This window comes from Spinacia oleracea, chromosome 3 (genome assembly GCF_020520425.1).
Source record: "Spinacia oleracea cultivar Varoflay chromosome 3, BTI_SOV_V1, whole genome shotgun sequence".
Classification (NCBI taxonomy): domain Eukaryota; kingdom Viridiplantae; phylum Streptophyta; class Magnoliopsida; order Caryophyllales; family Amaranthaceae; genus Spinacia; species Spinacia oleracea.
The window spans coordinates 99,873,162-99,891,577 of record NC_079489.1 but is presented as its reverse complement, the minus strand read 5'-3'; the positions used below and the strand labels follow the sequence as shown (position 1 = coordinate 99,891,577).

Below are 18,416 nucleotides of genomic sequence, written 5' to 3'. Positions count from 1 at the left end.
TCAATCTTCAAAGTATTATAAAGGATGTTAAAGATATCAGCTACTTTGATGGAGTATTGCTAATGTCGATGCGGTTTACATTAAAGAAGAATCTGCGACATAGTACTACCAATCAGTTTAAGTGTTCTGCTTTGCTGTATTACTTGTTCATAGTGCTAAAGATCAATTACTCATACGAATGGCCATAAAGTACGAAGTAAGCAGGAAGCTCAAGACAACATACAAGGCTTCAAAGCCTAACTTGTTCATGTGAGGACAGATCTCTTAAGCAGGGTGTTGTAGTCAGTGGCCAAAATTTGTTTTTTTCAGAACACAATTTGAATTAGTACGAGTGACTTTGGTTTTATTATAGTTTATCACAGACAAGTACCAAGTTTCTTGAACTTCTTTTGTTTTCTTAATCATCTTAAAACATCGTTTTATTGTGGTTCTCTGTTTGATATTTCTGGTATGTTCATCAACTGTTGCATTAGACATTGGAGTAAAATCGAGATCGTTTTCTGAAAAAAAAAATATATATACATAAACGTTGGTGAGATATCAATTACCTTCCTTGGAATACCACTGCAGATGTCGATCGAGGATGAAGATTTAGAGAGTAATGGGCTTTTGTGCGTGCTTTCTCTGTATTGCAGCTGTGGGAAAGGGATAAGCCCCTTCTTTTTATACGTTGTGGGGATCTCTAAGTGCAAAGTGCAAACCCTAGTACAATTCTAATCTACGGATGACAAGGATTTTGTTGGCGGTGTTATATCTTGGCAAAACCTAGTACAATTAGGATTCTTGGATGTGAAGGCTCTTATATACTACCGGGTAGAAACCAAGTGAGACGTAAACAGGAGATTGTTAAGTCAATTTTAAGTTGAGAGACTGTCAAGTTATGATGGTTCGAGACCACGTCACGCTCAAACGCTTCAAGTTGTATATGTGACATAGTCTCGAGGGGGCAATTTGTAGGCACTAAAAATTTATAATGTATTACAATTTAAATTAATTAATTAATTTGGACCGATATCATAATATTAATCCATTTTTATTAATTTAGCCCACCCAAATTAGATATCCGAATTACTCAAATACAATTTGGGTCAAAAGTGTATTGGGCTAAGTCGTACTGTTAGCCCAAAATAAACAAATCAAGTGGACCAGGTTAAAGACTCTTAAGTCACAAAATGGGCCCGAGCCTAAACCTATCAAGTCCAGTAAAGGAGTTTTCATCTCCTATAAATACTACTCGTCTACTTCAGTGGCGGGGGATCAGAAATTCATTATTCTCAAGAGTCCATAAATTCTCTGGGAATTCTCTCTGAAAGTAGTCAATAAACACATCAAATTTGTGTCGACTGCTTAGCCAAACTCAAACTCAGGTTGACATCATCAGACGACTGTCACCCTAAACTCAAACTCAGGTTGACATCATCAGACGACTGTCACCCTAAACCCAAACTCAGGTTGACGTCATCAGACGACTGTCACCCTAAACTCAAACTCAGGTTGACGTCATCAAACGACTGTCACCCTAAAACCAAATCCAGGTGTCACACACGTGTCATCGTCAGCTGCGAAACAGAATCAGAGGACTTAGTTTATTTTTTGTAAACTATCAAATACAGAGATTGTACCCAAACATTCAAATATCAATAAAAATATTTTGTTACATTATTTTCTATCTTATTTTCCTAGACTAGAAAATTTGTGTAAACAGGAGGTTACCACATTTATTGGGTAATTAATGGGCAGTTAAAACGGCTATTAAGTGGAGTTAATGGGGCAGTTACGGGATTAGTGGGTTTGATTAATTCTTTCTGCCCGTTAGAATTAATTAAGCCCACTACTGACCAAAAAGAAAGACCCGGACCACAAACCCACCCCACGCCCGCGAACCACATTCGCCAGGTACCAAGGCCCATGCCCACGGCCCGGCCCCCGGCCCCCGCGCGCGCGTGTGTGAGTTGTGTGTCCACCCATGCCACTCACATGCGTTCTTAAACAAATGATTCCCTCAAACCCCCAAATATAAACATTAGAATTAGTTGGTGTTTTTCCCATGTGGGACTTTTCACATTCCCTTTTCCCCACTCATTTTTCTTTTGTATTCTCACTAGGATTTCCAACAAATTAAACCTTGCAAATTCAAACACCCAATTAAACTAAAGAACAGCAAAATGGGGCTATTATTTACAAAATCATATCTATAATTTTGGATTCCCATTCAAATATCAAGAGAACAACCAGAAATCGAATAAAAGAGTAGAAAAAGAAACGATTGAAGTAAAGCGACAGAAAGAGAAACCTCAATCTGGGCATCGCGGTCAGATAAGGGATTCTTCGTTGATGCTCTCGGTGACTTCTTCATCGTCTTTGTGTTTCTGATCCCGATCTTCCATTCCATGGGTGGAGCAGAGAAAAAGAGGAGAGACAAAAGAGCTAAGAACCAGTGTAGAAGAAGAAGGGTAAAGCTCATCAAAGTAATGACAAGAAATACCGAAAAATAAACGCAAGGGGCTAAAACAGAGAATACACTGTCTATAAGCTAGAAAAAAAAGATTGTGCGTGAAAATGGGGGTTGTTCGGTAATTTCACCATTGCAGGAATAGTAATCCCAACTCCTTGCTTTTATAAGTGTTAGGATTTGCCCTGAATTATTTTATTTTATTTTAAAATAAATACCTTTGAGGTAAAAAGAAAGATTTTAGAACTATGGTTGTGGATTTGTGGTAGGCCACCAACTAAAAGTCCAAAACACAAACTAGAAAACAAAAAGATTTCGAGAAAAATATTACAAAAAAAAAATTCATAAAGATTTTGACTTCGAAACCAGGCCCAAGCTTTGTACACCTGCAACTATCCCAACTAACACTTCGCCCTCGTCTTCTCCGCCCGCTTCCTCCCCTTTTCTTCTCTCTTCCTCTCTCCGCTTCACTTTCTCTGTCTCATTCACTCCATTTCTCTCACTTCCCCTCTCCTCTCAAATCTTTGTGCTACCTACAATGGCTTCCCTCACTAAATTATCCCTCTCCAATTCCAATTCCCCTGCAATCTCCTTCTCATCTTCTCTTTCCTCCTCCACTACCTCTCTCCAATGGCGCCCTTCCACCGCACTTCCCCCCAATCCTCGCCGGAAACTTACCAGAGTTTCCGCCAAAATCCGCGAGATCTTCATGCCGGCATTGAGCTCGACGATGACGGAGGGGAAGATTGTGTCGTGGTCCAAATCGGAGGGTGATGTTCTTCGAAAAGGCGAAGCGGTTGTTGTTGTGGAGTCTGATAAAGCGGACATGGATGTCGAGACTTTCTATGATGGAATTCTCGCTGCCATTGTTGTCCCTGAAGGTGAAAGTGCTCCTGTCGGAGCTCCGATTGGGATATTAGCTGAATCCGAAGAGGAAATCGAGGAGGCAAAAGCTAGGGCTTCTCAGTCGGGATCGAAATCGGAGGCGAAAATTGATCCTCCGGCTTCGCAGGCGACTCCTACAGTTGATGTTCCGGTGGCTACTCCGCCTGCGCCGGCGGATGGTGGGAGAAAGGGGGTGGCGACTCCTTTTGCGAAGAAGTTGGCAAAGCAGCATAAGGTGGAATTGAATTCGGTTAAGGGGACGGGGCCATTTGGGAGGATCACGCAGGAGGATGTGGAGAAGGCGGCTGGAATCGTGAAGCCATCGCTTGCAATTGCTTCGCCGCCTGCTGTTGCTGCTGCTCCGCCTTCATCGGCTCCTGCAAAGGTCGCTGGCGGTAGTGCTGGCAGTTTCACTGAAATTGAGGGGTCATCTGTGGTGCCATTCACAACAATGCAGGCGGCTGTAGCGAAGAATATGATGGAGAGTTTGTCAGTGCCCACTTTTCGGGTTGGGTATCCAGTGGTGACTGATGCGCTTGACGCTCTTTATGCTAAGGTACATACTTACCTACATAGTATAGCCCAATTATGGGAGGTAGGAAAATAGAAATGTCGTTTTTTTGGTTGTTTTAAAAAAAAAAATTGCGTATGATTTTTGTGTGATCAGGTTAAGAAGAAGGGTGTGACAATGAGTGCTTTGCTAGCGAAAGCGGCAGCAATGGCGCTTGTTCAGCATCCTGAATTAAATTCTACATGTAAGGATGGGAAGAGCTTTACTTATAATAGCAGTATTAACATTGCTGTTGCTGTGGCAATCAATGGAGGATTGATCACACCTGTTTTACAGAATGCAGACAAGGTATGTGAGGTTTTCCTATGTTAACTAGAGCCTAAGTTTGGTAAATTGTTCTTAGTTATCTCATGTGTGGCTATTTGATGACGTGCAGTTGGATTTGTATTTGTTATCCCAAAAATGGAAAGAACTAGTAGAGAAGGCTCGTGCCAAACAATTGCAGCCTCATGAGTATAATTCAGGTTCGATTTATGTGATTTTGTACAGTCTATGTTGTCTACATGCTCAATGTCTCGTTTTAAGTATAGATGAACATGATGACCTGAAGCGAAGCTGGTTATGTCGTTAGGTACTTTCACCTTGTCAAATTTGGGCATGTTTGGAGTTGATAGATTCGACGCTATCCTTCCTCCAGGCCAGGTTAGTTTTTGGATTAAAATTTCACCTTACTGACCATTTTTGAATAATCCCCTTCCCCTGCTTTGAACTACTAATAAAATTGTGCTTGCTGTAAAATTGACCCTTTACGTCTGTGATCAGGGAGCCATTATGGCTGTGGGAGCATCAAAGCCTACTGTTGTTGCTGATGCTGACGGTTTCTTCTCAGTAAAAAATAAAATGCTGGTAAGTGTATTCCCTCTCTTTGTTACACTCCAGCTGGGTAAACGAAACTTGAAAGAATTACATACTCGTAGGTGTTTAGAACTGTTTAAGCTTTGCGTTCATGAACAAAAAAGTAGCCCCTGTTTTTACGGAGTACACAACAATGACTCTAGAACCTTCTATACTTTTTGAGATTTAGTGAGTGCATGCGTTTTACAGATTCCACGGTGATTCCCTCTTTACTGCATTTAACTTACATGAGATAGAATTTGGGACAAAATTTCCTTGTGGTTATTAGGAGTTTCTTACATTATTTTACTTTGGCAGTTTGAGATTTTTTTCTTCTTTTCGCGGTGGAGTTGAGGGGACTTTGGAGGGCTTCGTTGGGGGGAGTGGGGTGGAAGATAAGGCCGAAGGGATAAATATCTTTTAACCCCGCAATATGTTCGGTTTACTAATTAATTTTCTTACTTGAAAAGAAATGACCTTTACGGAAGTTTGTGTAAGGATCTTCTAGTTCAATTTTATGTAGCACTCCATAGTCAACTATGCACAGAGAAGGAAAGTAAACAAGGCGGCTAATACGTAAGAATAATAATTCACAAGGTTTTCAATGCCTATTGTTACTTGGAAGATAAACTTCATACTCTGCTAAAAACATGGTCATTTCTGTAATTATCTTCAAAGAGTCGAACTTCATAGTCTATGCTTAATACCCTAAATGGTGCTTGCTGTGAAATTGACCCATATAGTCAGTGGCGGACCTTGAACAGTTTTATAAGGGGGGCCGACAGAAGAAAATTAAGCAATATACTAAGACATTATACAATTATACATAAATTTTAGGGGGGGATTATACATAAATTTTAGGGGGGGCGTAACTAAAAATACACTATAAAATTTTCCGGCCGGGGGGGCAGGCCCACCCCTGCACCACCTAAGATCCGCCCCTGCATATAGTTGAAGAAAGTAAAAAAATGATGGAGAGTTCAAGATCTAACATTTACACATAATTTGATTTCTGCATGAATTTGAAGGCTAACAAAGATGAGAGGGGAAAGAACATTGAAGATGAATTAGATCTAACAAACTTGCAGACGGATAAACCTAGAGAGTTGGTTGCTCATGAGATATGAATGAGAAAATGTTAGTAATTTTAGGGTTATTGAGTGTGTATGAGTCAGTGAAAGTACTGATTCAAAGATTAGCCAACAAAATTTTAGCTCAAAGATTTTTTTTTAAAAATTTTTAGTACAATTATCTTTGGTAGAATTTAGGGTACCTAATTTTCTGCTCACCCTTAAGTATTCAGCATCCATTGACAATAGTTGGTATTAACTTCAGCCAATTTTGCCATTAAAAATGAAGAGAAGAGAAGTTGGAAAGAGGGTGAGTTGCACTAAGGAAGTTTTTAACTTTTTTTATGCCCAAAGTGACAAGAGGTTCAAAAAAAAAAGTCTTACCTGTTGCGTTTAGGGCCAAGGCATTCATGAGTCACGACGCGTGTCCTTGTGTCCAACAACTTTCACTGCTTGAATCTAAAATTGCAATTTTTGCAAGAGTAATAATTTTGAGAAAGTACAAATTGAAAAAAAATACCAATAAATTTATTTTGTTTTCTTTATAAAATGAGACCAATATAGAGGTATTTTTCACACAAAGATTCCCTCAGCCAAATTATTCTCTTTTGACAACGGAATTCTTTTCAAATCCAAGTAAGCAAATAATATTTTGGAGATAGATAATCCAAACTCCATTAGAAAAAGATATAAAGATGTTTTATTGTAACTGTATTCTTATTTTGGAAGGTTTTTCAATGGCTACAATAAAAATGTAGCCATTTTAACTATTTTAAATCTGGAACCTTGAATTTGCCAGGACTGATCTTATCCATTCAGTTACTTGGGAAAAAAAATTAATTAGGCTGAGCCTTCCTTCTCCTTTGCTTGAGAGAACTGTAAAATTTCCAGTTTCTAATCTAATCACTCATCAGTCTCCCTCACAAATTACAGAAAAAGAAACACAACTTGAGAAATTGCAAATCACTTTTGTTTTAGCATCTACAGAAACTTTGAATCAGGGAACTTATTTCTATTATTTTATTTTTGGTGAAATGAGCCATGAATCAGGAAACCTATAAATTGTAGTAATAAACTATTCACAAAATATACTGTAAATTTCTGCAATATTACGTAACACTCCGTAGTATTCTAATTCCATGAATGATCTATATGTGAGAATCATAGACATTGAAGGAGAATGGAGGGGAAATTAGTGCGGCAGTTTTTCGTTCTAGTTTTAAACAATTTTAATGTAAATTATAGTCAACCAAAGGTGTGGTGTAGATTTATCATAGCTTGAAATAATTAAATAAACGGTTGTGATTGAAAGATTATAGTGGCTACAGAATTAGTGTAGCCATTGTAAAATTATCCTCTTTTTTTTTCTTCAATAAATTGTGCTTAATCTCTATTTTAAATGTTATGGTTATCATATGTATTGTCTAATATCTTTAAGATGTAATCTTGTACTATGGTATTTTAATGCGATGAAATGTAGTTTAAATTATTGCATTTTTTTAGTTAACGATTAATTATATCACTAATTAGAATTTATAAGTCATTATTCTAAACAAAATAGAAGTATTTAACTCATTTATTAATAGTTATTTTAATTATATAGTGGGATGAAAAAGTGGAAATGTATGCGGTGGGGTAGGTAAAAGTGGGAGATAGAAAAATATGACCACGTATTAATAATAAAATAAGAAGGTTAAACCCGTGATTGTTACCGTGTCTCTTAATATGACTGGTTTTAGCTCTACTAATCAGCTTGGGGGCGGATAGGTTCCTTTATGCTGTCTTGCCTTTTTCAGCAACAATTTCATTGATGCTCTTCTGCAATATCAAATGCATTTATCAATTTAAATATGTTTATCCTCTTACAGCCAATTTTTTCTTTTCTGAAAAATATTATCGCTACAGTGGTTGTGCTATTGAAACTATTGCTTGAACATGTGATGGCTGGAGGCATTCGCTTTCTCCAAATCATCGCCTTATCTTACCTGGGTGCTTAAATATTACATGAAATCCAAACAGTTTATAAGTTTCAACAGTCCGTAGTCTAACAATATAGTGTTATTATATTTGGATGGATTATTATGAATAACTTGTGACATAAGCTTATAAAATTTCATTCTTTGAAGGTCAATGTCACAGCTGATCACCGAATCATCTATGGTGCTGACTTAGCTGCCTTCCTCCAGACCTTTTCAAATATCATCCAAAACCCAGACAGTTTAACAATGTAGATCACAAGCGGAATCTCGAAAATAACAGTGACTAATTTGCAGCCTTGAAGTATGTGTTGGACAAACAGAGGAGCTATTACTGTGATACAGATCTAGAGGATTTCCGGAGATTTTGGCTACATCAAAATTTAGATATACCTACAGGATTTGTGTTTTGTTGTATTTTTTTTCTGGAAATAATTAGATTGTTGGTTTTGATAGAGTTTTACGGTTTCACCATTTGTTATCTGTTTATGACGTTGCTGTTTCCGATACTGGACAAGCAACAATTGAACTTAATAATTTGTTTGTATTTAGTAAATCTGTTTTTATTTTGATAAAGCTGGTCTCTTACTGTTTATTTGTATCTGATGTCCAAGAAATGTGCTCAGACAATTGGTTGTACGGAATAATTAAAATCCATGCATGCATTGATACCAAAATTCTGTATAAGCTTGCAATGGAGCTCTTTTTCTCTACCATTAGTAATCTGATTTACCATCCTCGCTTTGACATTTTCACGTATTCACTATATCTGTCCTCTATTCACTCTATCTTCCCACTTTCCAGTGAGGCTTTTCAGGTGATCAGGAAGACAATCGTGAAGAAGAATGGCTCTCAAGAACTACCAGCGCTCACACTAACTTAGACCAGAGTCAGCTAGAGACCGAGGTAAGAGAAAGGAATCATGTTATTATCATTAAGATTCATTTTTGTTTTTTTTTGTAATATATGTATATTTTCCTCATATTTTACTTTCATTATTTTCACCTTCTTCATCTTCATTGTTTACTCTTTTAACTTCCCGCTCCTTTCTGGTTTGTTCTGGTCACAATGACGATCTCCTATGACGATTCTTGATAGCCGACCCCAAATCATTTTGGGACTAAGGCTTTGTTGTTGTTGAGGGATTATCATTAAGATTCATCAATGTGCTGGATTTGTACCAATACATCCTGAAATCAACACTATAATGAGTTCAAACCAAACATAAAACATTATGACACGCTGTTGAGCGGCTTGAGCCAATTGTAACTCACACCAGTTAACACAGAATTCGCATTTCTTTATGGTTATGGTACTGCATGTCTGCATCATGAGGCAATTGTTGGCTTAAGCAGAAGATTCCATAAAGAATGCAAACGAGAAAAAGCCTAAAGTAATTTACTTGTTTGTTAATATAATAATAGACTTTAAACCCAACTGTAATTAAAATACAGCCTTGTAATATTGTATCTGAACCTCTTTCATCGAAGTTTAAGAATCAAGGAATTTGTGTTGAAGATTCTGATAACTCGAGAAACTGGAAAAATGAATTTATATATGACAACAAACTCAGTTATTTACAGAGATTGTGTACCACAATTTGGTAGCAATAAACTTAACCCTATAAAAAAAATATTCCCACACATACAAAAATCTAAATTTGAACTGTAATTTTCTCTTCAAAGTAAGGTAATTTCAGTGGACCTGAATGAGACGGGAGAAGAAAGCTATGATCCTGTATATGATCTAAAATACAACAATGCTTGTGTTAGCTCCTAGTCTCCTACCTTGTTGATCATTACAAATTTCCACCAAGGGCACCAAACTAGACGAACAACGTAACATTTGGCATGCCTCTTCTGTAGAACAATCTCTAATGATCCCCACAATAAATAAACTAGTTTACCAGTCTAAAGTGATATTTCTTGAAATATAAAGCTTGTCAATGTACTGTATAACTGGAACCACAGCTTTAATGTACCGTTGCATTCTGAATTCTGCTGATTCATCTACAAAGTAAAGAAGGTGAGAACAGGTGAGAATCATACACCATTCAGCAGTCATTTCACAATTACTAAGGTTATGAAATCACTGCAGAACACCTTCTAATATTGAAAAAAGAAACTAAAGGATGTCAAGAGCAAAAAGTTTTTCTTTTTCCTTCCCCGTGTCATTTCCCTTAAATTTTTGTTCAATTTTACTTTTTGATGCAGGCATAATGGTGTTTACTGTTTAGGGAATTGAAGCAGACATTGTTTGATGAAAATAACCGAACTAACCCGTTTCTTTCAGGCTTATCAGAAGCTGATCTCTTGATGGAAGAGCATACATTCCAGCGGCAGCAGCTGCCCTAACTGCCCATGTATGGTATGGGGCACATGTTTGTGCGTAAGCTGATGAAGCCGCTTCTCTTAAAGAACAATCACTGCAAAATTAGAGAAATTATCAGTGTTATTGGGGATTTTGAAGGTTGTTATGGCCATCAGAATCAGAACGGGATTGCAGTTTAAATGCAAAAAAAAAAGGTAATGATGATCAAATAGGAAGTTCTTTATCTGCATATGTCATGTATCCGTACTTGATATTGCATTGATACTCTACTCTACTACTGTAGTCTGTAGATACCTCTATTATCAATGCAGAAAATAAATGGTAAGAGTTGAAGGGAGTAAACATACTAAGTGGACAGGAACTGCTCGAACAAAGCTCTGATAAGGTCGAGACCCTGTCTAACTCTACGTAAGTTACGTGAAAGGCTTCCTGGACATCTCACTCTGCCATTTCGGACATCGACGTCCAGTATATTATGTAACGTAGGATATATCTTTGATGCTTCAACCAGACCGCGCACCTTGACAAATCCATAACAAGAATTAGAAAAGGAGCAGTCAAATGAACATGTAATTTACCTCAGCCAAATTAAGGGAAAACATAAAAGAGGCTAAGTAAGCATTACTCCGTGCAACATTTCCCAATCAGAAAACTTTTAAACTAAGAATGTTATGTACACAAATCAACTATTATCAAAGAAAACTAATCCATTTCCAATTTGTTCGGAAAATAAACTTGATAATCTTAGAATTTGATCTCAACAATTATGACAATAATAGTTGTTATAGATAACATTTCTTTTCCTTGATATCATTTGACAGATCTCTCTAAATCTATGCCAATCTCATTTTCCAAATCAAAGGTCAATACGGAGTCATGATTTTTAATGAGAAAAAATGACTTTCAAACATTCATGTCACGTCGTCACGGCCTCACTTTCATGTGTTTAAGGAACAATTTACATACAACAAATTAATTTAGCACAAACATTTATTTTTGCATAATCAATTGTAAACATAGTACATAATCAATTGTAAACATTGTACATAATCAATTATAAACATAGTACTTCGTATGTATGAATGATCAATGATGTTATTCTAATTAGATGATCGTAAGAATGATAAAAAGGGCATGATCAAAATCCAAAAAATAGAAAAGAGTACCTTAGCACAATACTCCAACTCGGCAAATTTGAAAGCAAGGCCTAAAGAATTGAAGAGAACAGAAACTAAAGCACAGGCATCACAAAAGGCAATTAAGTGAAGTTCATCTTTCCCATTCTCGACGGTATCAGCTAGATACTCGAACGCCTCCACGATCGATGATAGAGGCGTTGCTTGCATCTCTTCATACGCCATTTCCTCCTTCTGCGATCACCAACATCTCATTCTTCTTCTTCCCTTTTTCTTTTTGGACAAACAAACGAAACAAAACAAAAGTCACACACGATTATTATTTTCAATTTTCAATTTTCAATTTTCAATTTTCAATTTTCCATTTTCCATTTTCCATTTTCCATTTTCCATTTTCCATTTTCCATTTTCCATTTTCCATTTTCCTTCCGAAAGGAAGGGCGTTGGTTTGAGAGAGGAATCAAGCCTAATAGCGGTTTCATAGGAAGGCACCTCAACCGTTAACTGTTGTACCGTTGACCCTTTTTTCCAACTTTTTTCTAATTTTTTCGGTTTCCAAATAAGTAATGAGGAAGATATTAAACTACGGAGTATTACAAACATCCGGTTTAGTTCACTTTATTTCAACATCTTATTATGCATTTTAGATAAGATTAGATCATATTAGATCCTATCAAATTAGAAAAATAAAGTTTAAATAAAATAATTATTAATACAAAGTTGTTATGAAATATAATATGGATGCCCATTATACCCCATTAGTATTTCCGGAATATTCTAGGGTTCAGTCAAACCCTAACTATTGTATCCTATATATACCCAGTATTATATGGAATAATGGACGCAACCCTATTCTCTCTCTTATCTCTCTTGTTTATTCATAACACGTTATCAGCACCAAACCCTAGCCGACTGAGCTAACGGGAAACAAATGAAGTCATTCGTCTTCAATTCTTTGAGGTGAGTTTTATTATACTTAATTTTCTTATCTTTAAAAATTAATTATGAACATGCGATCCATGTTTATTTGGCGACTATTTTTTATTGCTCGATCTGATTATTTATAAACAAAGTTCATCAGATTCCTTTTAAGTTAATTAATACCATTTAATTGCGTTGTGACTTATTTTTTCGGCGTTGGTGAATATTGTTTTTTTTTTTTTATTGATTCCCGGTTGTGATTAATACCCCAGCTTTGTCTTATACCGTATGTTTCGATTGTTTCGATTAACATGAAGTTTTCATTGGAGATTTGTTATTTGCTATATAATTTCACACAAAAATGTTGATTGTGCGTCAGCAATAGCAACATAGCATTAGCAGTATAAATAATAATGTGATTGCATGTTTGGCTGGTTTGGAGATTATATGCGGCCAAAATTTAGAGTATATATGTTATTTTTGCACAATTTATTGGAGCAATTATCCGTTTGTCGCAATTTTCAAACACAAACACAAACACAAACATATATTGCCGCACTTGTATATTCGCATATATTCGATTATGATCGTTTAATTAATCTCTTATTCTTGCAATTGTATTATGCCACAACTATTATATACGCAATATATATTGCAATTGATTCTATTATATACGCAATATATATTGCAATTGATTCTCTTATTGTGTTTGTTTTGTTTAACTGGTCAAGTATTTTACGGTCTATTGTATCATCTGGTTAAACACAAGGTTTTTTCTTAATTAATTTATTGTTGTAGATAATTCCTAATTTGGAATATTTTGTATAGTGAATTATGTCAAATCTTAAAACTTGATTTTGCGGCCTTTAATATTACTGGAAAGAATTATTTGTCTTGGGTGTTAGATGTTGAAATTCACCTAGATGCAAAGGATATTGGTTATACAATCAAAGAAGTAAATATATGAACAAGTCAAAACAAGACAAAGGCTATGATATTTCTTCGGCATCACCTCCATTAGGGTCTTAAGATCGAGTATTTGGCCGTAAAAGATACACAAGTCTTTTGAGTAATCTAAAGGAAAGACATGACCACCAGAAAATTGTCATATTACCCAAAACTAGTTATGATTGATTATATTTAACACTACAAGACTTTAAGTTTGTATGTGAAGAATATAACCCAGCTATGTTCAGAATTAATTCACACTTGAAATTATGTGGAAAGAAAATCATTGGTGTAGAAATGTTGGAGAAAACACATTCTAACTTTCTCGCAAATAATGTTGTCCTGCAGACACAATACCGTGAAAAGAGATTTAAGAAATATTCTGAACTTATATCTTGTCCCCTTGTGGGAGCGAAATAACGAGCTATTGATGAAAAATCATGAATCATGCCCAACTGGTTCTACTCTATTCCCTGAAGCGAATGCGACATCCCATTATGGAAAAGAAAAATATCACGCCAACAGTAGTGGTCGAGGACGTAGGCGTTGATATGAATATGGTCAAGGTGGTCCTCTCAATAAGGCCAATGTATGTTACCGCTGTGGAGGAAAAGGACATTGGTCTATGGAAAAATGGAAGAATTTATAATAATTTACTATATAATGTTGAAAACATAAATTAGTGGGTCTTGCTCTTCTTTGAAGATAATTATAATCAAAGCTATTATAAATTGAGATGCAAATATATAGCCTTCATTTTAGTTCACGGCTTAAGTCTGGACATTTGACTATTAGAAGCCTGTAAATCCTTTTGGAGATGTACAAGAAAATATGACCTAGAATACTATAATAGTTTCTGAATCTTGTTGTCAAGATACCCTTTATATCTTTCATGAAACTAGTGTGGTCCTGCAGACACGATAATTGTGAAAAATATTCAATAGAGTTTTTAATTAGTTCATATATTGTCTTTTGGGTGAATGAACAAAATAAAGAAATCCTGAATACTATGATCATGTTCAACTAGGTAAATCATTCCCAGAAGTGAATGAGAAATTGTATGACTAGAAATAATAAAGATAATGTCAATAGTCATGATCGAGAATGTGAAAGTAGCAGTTGGAAGCGCCTTGGTATTATTTTAGATTATTATTATTATTGAAACTATTCCTAGTATTATTATTTTTTAGTAATATTTATACTTCCTCCAATACACAAATATTGCACCATTTTGACTTTTACAATATTCACAATGTACCTATAACCATATTTTGTAATATATACATAAGAAAATATGTAATCGTGTAGGATCTTATTTGAAATCGTACCGATATACTTTCTAAATATCAATTTTTTTTTACTTATGCATAATTCAAGAGATTAAGAGTCAAAGTAATGTGTTGGGGGGCGTAAAATCAAGATAGTGCAATATTTAAGAAACGGAGGAAACATTATTTTTTATTATTTCTCTGTTCCATAATGTTCCTCATGTTTACTATTCATATGGTCAAAGTTTAAAATATTTGATCGTAATTAATAGTATAATTTAGAGTAAGAATATTAACTTGCGGGATATCAATGGATTCGTTTCGATATAATTTTCTAAAAATATAATTTTTCTATGATTTTTACTAATGCAAAATTAAAACTATTAATGGTCAAAGTAGTACATTGGAGACCGCGCATAATGGAAAAGTGAGGAACATTATGGAACGAAGGGAGTACTTCCTTAGTATTATTTTATCAGCGCGTCTCCTGTGAGACCAGTCACACCATCAACTTGATAGTGTGACGAGCGCGAAACCAATAGCGTACCTCCCCTAAAACTATAAAAAAAAGTAACAGATCTAAACTATTGAAGTAACATACCTAAACTAAAAAAGTACCTCCTCTAAAATTATATATAAAAAAAGTAACATATCTAAATCATAGAAGTAACATACCTAAACTAAAAATGTACCTCCCCTAAAACTATTCCTTATAAAAAAAAGTAACATGTCTAAACTATAGAAGTAACATACCTAAACTAAAAAATTACCTCATCTAAAATTATATAAAAAAGTAAAGTAATACATAAACTAAAAAGGTACCTCCCCTAAAACTAATCCGTATAAAAAAAAGTAACATGTCTAAACTATAGAAGTAACATACCTTACTAAAAATGTACCTCCCCTAAAATTACTCCGTATAAAAAAAGTAACATGTCTAAACTATAGAAGTAACATACCTAAACTAAAAAAAATACCTCCTCTAAAATTATTAAAAAAAAGTAACATGTCTAAACTATAGAAGTAACATACCTAAACTAAGAAGGTATCTCCCCTAAAACTACTCCGTATAAAAAAAGTAAAATGTATAAACTATAGAAGTAACATATCTAAACTAAAAAAAGTACTTCCTTTAAAATTATAAAAATAAAGTAACATGTCTAAACTATAGAAGTAACATACCTAAACTAAGAAGGTATCTCCCCTAAAACTACTCTGTATAAAAAAAGTAAGATGTATAAACTATAGAAGTAACATACTTAAACTAAAAAAAGTACCTCATCTAAAATTATAAAAAAAGTAACATGTCTAAACTATAGAAGTAACATACCTAAATTCGCAATAGTGAACTGGTCTCACCATCAGTTGATGGTGAGGACAGTCTCATATAAGAATTTGGGTTATTTTATTAATATTATCAGTTTAATTATTATTATTGTCGTTGGTGGTGAAATTATTTTCTATTGCTTCAGGCATAAAAAAAAAAAGGAAACAGAATATTGTGATTCATTTAACAAAACCAATAACTAGCAATACCATGGAACAACTAATAATTAACTTTGTATTACAAATAGCAAGATACGAAAGGATAACAAACCAATATGTCAAACAAATACCCAAATCAGAAAAGATATGTCCCATGTCCAAATCAACATTGATATGTTTAGATTATATCTAGATTAATACTGATATGTCTAGATTAGAACTGATCTATTCACATCATGTACATCTAAATTACAACAAATATGTCCAGATCATAACCGATCTATCCAGATCATGTACGTCCATATTAGAACTAATGTGACTACATATTTATCTAGATCATAAACAATATGGCAAATTTATGTCATGATCAGAACCGGGTTGTCCATAATGTACTAATCAAAACAGATCTGTCCAAATCATGTACAAATCGTAATCGATCTTTCTAGATCATGTACATACATAACCAATAAGCCCAGATGAGAATGTCCAAATCATGTCCGTAATTAATCAATCCAGGGCATGTCCAAATTTGAACCGATTTGTCCAGATCATGTATTAAATCAGAACAAATTTTTCTACATCATGTCAAGATCAAAGGCGATCTAATCAGATCATGTCTAGATTAGAAAAAATATGTCCAGATAATGTAGAACAAAACCAGTATGTTTAGGTCAAACCGATCTATCCAGATTATGTCTATATCAGAACTGATAGTCTAGATCGAGTAGAACCGATCTATCCAAGTCATGTACGTTCAAATTAGAACCAATATGTTCATATCAAAACCAATATGTATATATTGAAAAGAAAGCATCCAAATGCTGTGAAGTAGGAACCAGGAGACAATTTTCTCTCTCTTCTCTCTCGAGTTTGGGTGCACGTTAAGGGGATCTCACTAACGTACGCCACCCTCCATTGATGGCGAAGAAAAAGAAAGCCACTCTTAATATTGCTACTGCAAACGTTGCTACGAATGTTCCTTCATCGATTTCGCGTACTCAAGTTACCAATATTGAGAAAAATGGTGACCAAAACTCAAACCCAGATAACAATGCTATGGTTTACGATTCTGATGGTGAGGAGTTGATTCACTCCCCTCTTCTTCACCCGACGGCTGGTATGATTTCTCGAAAAATTCATAACACCATTTTGTAATTGAATCGTGATTTGGGGATTGTGGGTAATACTCATTTGATTGGAATTCCTAAGCCACATCAGGGTAATGGGGATGGTAGTGGTAATGTTGAAAAACCTGGGATTTCCGAGATAGTAGACCCTGGTGTTTATGGAAATGTAAGTAAGGAACCCTGGAAGAACTTGTTCACTAGGTCTAAAATGGCGGCAAATCGCTTTAGGAAGGAAGGAAAATTGCGCAGTTGCAGAAGAATGAACTGGATGCTTTGATTGAGAAGTGGCAATCCTCAATGGTGATGTATGTAGTGGGTGACTCCCCCACCATTGCCTCTATGAAGATATTCATGGAGGGTGTGTGGAATTCGGTTGCTCAGCCACATGTTTTTTTCCATGACGATGTTACTTCATTATCAAGTTTAAGAATATAGATGACAGGAATCAGATCATTACTGGTGGCCCATATTCTATCTATGGTAATCCAATGATCATTAAACCTTGGACAGCTGATTTCAACTTCTATGAAGAGGTTCTTAGGGTGATTCCCTTGTGGGTGAAGTTTCCCAACTTACCTCTTAACTGTTGGGGGAGTGAGTCTCTAAGCATAATTAGCAGTTTGTTGGGAGTACCACTGTTTGCTGATGAGTGCATGATGAGTCATATTTGTATAGGGTATTTTAGGCGCATTTAGGTTGCATTATTAGGCATTTATATCATTTTAGTTGCATTTAGGATCACATTTGCATAAGTTATCGTTGTCGTACTCTATTACGCCCCGTTTGTGTTTTCTTAATGTTTCAGGTGATTTTACGGTCATGAGTTGATTTGGATGATGAACGGATGGAATGTTGACTCGAGGATCATTGCATGTTTCTAGGGATAATTTTGAGTCAACAACGAAGCTAAACGCTACTTTTCTAAGCATCAAAACGGACAAGCGTTCACTCTTTTGATGATATCTCAAGTTATACATGTCGGAATGAGACGATTTTTATTGGCCTAGAAAGTAGGTTTCAAGAGCTTTCCAACGACAGGTCACACGTCCTTATAGGCATTGTAGAACAAGAGTTATGACATAAACAAGATGGCTCAATCTTCCCCTTGGGCGCGAAAACCAGCGACCCACCAGCGGGCCCGCTGGTTTCTCCGCCCAACTGAATTCCGTGCGGGCCTTTCCCTCGTTTTGGTGATCGTGGAATTAAAGGATTACTTATGTAATTATTGTTATTTTTCCTATTTTGTTTAGAATTTAGAAAACACTAAAATACCTCAAGGGAATTAATGTATTCCCTTATTCTTTTATTTTCCTTTACGTTTTTTCAATCCTTAGAGCGCTTTTCACGTTATTTTCTATTCTCTCGTTTTCCATTGTTGAACCCTAGTTTTTCCATAATTCAATTCATCAATC

The 18,416-nt window shown here is 35.4% G+C and overlaps 2 protein-coding genes across 2 annotated transcripts; one reads left to right on the top strand and one right to left on the bottom strand.

Annotated features, from left to right (window-relative positions):
* Positions 1-2,813: 2,813 nt before the first annotated feature.
* Positions 2,814-8,364, top strand: LOC110788488 (dihydrolipoyllysine-residue acetyltransferase component 4 of pyruvate dehydrogenase complex, chloroplastic). Its single transcript, XM_021993134.2, has 6 exons — positions 2,814-3,893; positions 4,005-4,196; positions 4,285-4,372; positions 4,480-4,550; positions 4,671-4,754; positions 7,939-8,364. The coding sequence occupies exons 1-6, from the start codon at positions 2,991-2,993 to the stop codon at positions 8,041-8,043; spliced, it is 1,443 nt and encodes a 480-aa protein (XP_021848826.2). The 5' UTR covers positions 2,814-2,990; the 3' UTR covers positions 8,044-8,364.
* Positions 8,365-9,313: 949 nt separating this feature from the next.
* LOC110788484 (ACD11 homolog protein) lies at positions 9,314-11,684 on the bottom strand. Its single transcript, XM_021993125.2, has 4 exons — positions 11,286-11,684; positions 10,467-10,639; positions 10,068-10,213; positions 9,314-9,797 (listed from the first exon to the last, which is right to left on the bottom strand). Exons 1-4 carry the CDS (start codon positions 11,478-11,480, stop codon positions 9,691-9,693), a joined length of 621 nt encoding a protein of 206 aa, XP_021848817.1. The 5' UTR covers positions 11,481-11,684; the 3' UTR covers positions 9,314-9,690.
* Between the last annotated feature and the right edge of the window lie 6,732 nt (positions 11,685-18,416).